The 3,368-nt window shown below is 41.0% G+C and overlaps 1 protein-coding gene across 1 annotated transcript; it reads right to left on the reverse strand.

Annotated features, from left to right (window-relative positions):
- Positions 1-2,263: 2,263 nt before the first annotated feature.
- Positions 2,264-3,163, reverse strand: LOC110944986. Its single transcript, XM_022186628.1, has one exon. The coding sequence runs from the start codon at positions 3,161-3,163 to the stop codon at positions 2,264-2,266; it is 900 nt and encodes a 299-aa protein (XP_022042320.1).
- Positions 3,164-3,368: the final 205 nt, after the last annotated feature.

Genomic DNA, 3,368 nt, shown 5'->3' on the forward strand with positions numbered 1-3,368 from the left:
CCCTAAGTATCATATTTTACACATGCACACCATCTCATGACAATTTCACAGTTTCACCACCAAGTTCATACATTTACCAAGTCTAACTAAATAATAACAAACACAAACAACCATGCACAATCACACAATACGATTCATTGCATCAAAACGTATACAATTCCATAGCAAATAATCGCACAATTAAACAACTAAACAATACATGAACGTGCAATAAATGCGAAATATAAATCTTGGAAATTCGAGTTGTCACAAGCTTGAATTAAGGAAATCAGTTACACACCTTGTCTCGACAAGAGATTTCGAGTCAAGAACCCCCAGTCTCGACTCGAGACCAACACACCGGCACAAAACAGCACAACTCGAGACCATGGTTGCGGGTCCGGTTGCGACTCGGGACCGTGTGGTCTCGACAAGCACATGACAACTCGAGATCACCCTGTTGCGACTCGAGACTGAGAAACCAGGACAACCCGAGACCGCCTAGTCTCGACTCGAGAGCTTAGTCTCGACTCGAGACCATTTACCCGTACACTTTGTCATTGGGCCTGCACACTGTTACGAGCCCAACTGATTGGGCTGAACACTTGGACTCTGCTTGTTTACGTGATTGTTTACGCTGATACCTATACGTAGAATACAATGTCGAATACTTGTACAACCTGTTACAATATGTGTGGAACATACGTGCACTACTTGTATACGAATCTGACCAGTATAATAACTTTGGTAGGACGTGGTTAATCGCTCTATAACTTAATTGAACTGTGTGTATCATACCGAGCAACCCCAGGTGAGTTCATTGCATTTCTCTAGCATGCGTCCCGGTGGTTTGGGACAACTGGTAAACATTTGGAAGGGAAACTCTGGGTAAACAAATTAACTTGGGTATTGGTTATTTTACATGGGATCGATCATTACCAATGCTCGGTTAGGAGCATTGGGGTTGTTAAGGGGCACACTCCCCGGATACATTTGGGCACACTCCCTAGGGTATCTAGCATGAGCAACATCGTATCGCAACACTGAATCGCATTAACATACATCTGGTAACAAAACACGTTAACAAAACCTTGAACTCACCAGCGTAGTCTGACACACTTGTTTGCATGCTTGTAGGTCGTTAACCTTGGAACATGGACTTGCTATCTGGGAGTGCTGGAGTGGTCATGGATCGAGGCTCTTGGATTAATTTACATTCGATACATTGGTTTTAAGTATTATTATGAAACAATTGCTAAACGACTTATTACATGCTTCCGCTACACAACACTTTGGGAATTGATATTATGTTTTATTTAAAGTATTTACCATTGGTTCAATGTGATTGGTGGCTCGAACTCTGATGCGTAACACGCCCCGCGGGGTTTCCGCAGGTGGAATTTTGGGGGTGTTACATGCATGATTTTCTAATGGGTACGGGCGACACAGTCGAGGTGATTCGACACAGTCGAGGTGATTCGACACAGCTGAGGTGATTCGACACAGCCAAGGGGATTCGACACAGTCGAGGTTATTCGACACAGTCGAGGTGATTCACACAGTCGAGGTGATTCGACACAGTCGAGGTGATTCGACACTAAAAACCGTCTACACAGGTTGAGTACTTCCTATGTCGTCGCATACGTTAATGTCCTCGTGAAACATTAACGATCAACCTGTTCATAGACGCTTTACATACCCATTTACAACACTAAAACTTTCATATATTCATAAGATTCATTTGATGGAAACTCACAAATACATGAATTACAAACTTTGGTAACGTTTTTCAAGTTATACCTAAGTAAGAGGAAGCGCTAATCCTGCTTAGAAAGGTTCGTTTGGGCTCGGCCCATTCTCTCTCGTGCAATGCACAAAGACTCTCGTGGGCTAGACTCACAATTTTTATATACCATGCCAAGAAAATGATTTTACTATATTTTCTCAACAACTTTAAAACCGGTTATCAAAAAGATTTATTTTAAATCTTTTCCAAACAAACTATGAACTCGCTCAACTTTACGTTGACTTTTTCGCATGTTCTTTGTCAGGTTACATTTTCAAAATTATGGAACGGTTTTTTTTTTTGGGTAAAGGGTTACCCCGGTGATTTTATATATTCACATTAAAAAAACTCAAGTAGTGTAGAGAGTCTACACTAGTTCAATCATGAGACATGCCCCATGAAAGTAAACAAGCAAAAACAAAAATAACCCAACGACAACCAAAACAAGGGAAACCAACTAGACAACAATCTAGACATAACAATAAAAATAATAGCTAATCAGCCCCCATCGTCATCCCTGTCTTTCGTACGAATCTCCCATTCTCTAAGAAGGTTACGCACCCTAACGGTATTCTTCAGCTTAGCTCCCATCAACTTGTATCGCACTGTATTCATGATTACATCACTAACCGTCTCAGGAGATCTTAACTGATTTTTAAATAGCCTGGCATTCCTCTCTTGCCAAATACTATACGCTGCAGCCGCTACAAGTAGTTTAGCAACATAAGTATCGACCCTTCTTTGATGATCTCGGTTACAAAGCCATTGAACAATATCCGTCCATCTTGGCGCAATAGAACTCATTCCGACCCTGTCTCTAACTTTACGCCACACTTGAGTTGAGTACTTACATTCAAAAAATAGGTGCGGATGAGAATCAACGTTCTGATAGCACAGTAAACAACACATCATATTCATGTTTTTTCTTCTAGATAAATCCCATTGTAGAATTTTATCTTGCGTAAGGAGCTTACCTTTCATAATTAACCACATCATGAAAGCATGTCTAGGGATACACTGGCCAAACCAAACAATGCTACCCCAATCCACTTCCGGTTCTCTATGCCGAAGAGAGTGCCAAACACCAGAAGAGGAAAATTCGTTAATGTCACTACCATCTTTCCATAACAATCTGTCAACTTTCAGGGGATCTAACTGAACATGGTCAATCTGATTAAGAACAGGAAAACTATCCCTCCAAGCAGTAGGCCACAACCAAGAACCATCCGCATACACATCGGCCACCCGGTTGTCCAATCTAAAATCAGCATCAGAAATATTTCTTGGCGATATAAAATCGCCAAGCGGACCCAACTCACTCCAATAATCAAACCATACTGAAGTATTACCACCATTCCCTAGCTCTGACCATATATGATTTCTAATTAAAGGCCTCATCTGAATGAGTTTCTTGGAAATTGGTTTGTACGCCTAAATATGAAGGGGGGTTTGGGTATTAGGCGTATTGGGGATATGAATAAAGCTCTGATGTCGTCTCATATTTGGAGTATTGTCTCCAATCGTGAGTCTCTGTGGGTTAAATGGGTTCATTCCTATCATTTAAAACATAAGAGCTTCTGGATTTGTAAAATTATGGAATGGT

Source organism: Helianthus annuus, chromosome 6 (assembly GCF_002127325.2).
Source record: "Helianthus annuus cultivar XRQ/B chromosome 6, HanXRQr2.0-SUNRISE, whole genome shotgun sequence".
In the NCBI taxonomy this organism is placed as follows: Eukaryota; Viridiplantae; Streptophyta; class Magnoliopsida; order Asterales; family Asteraceae; genus Helianthus; species Helianthus annuus.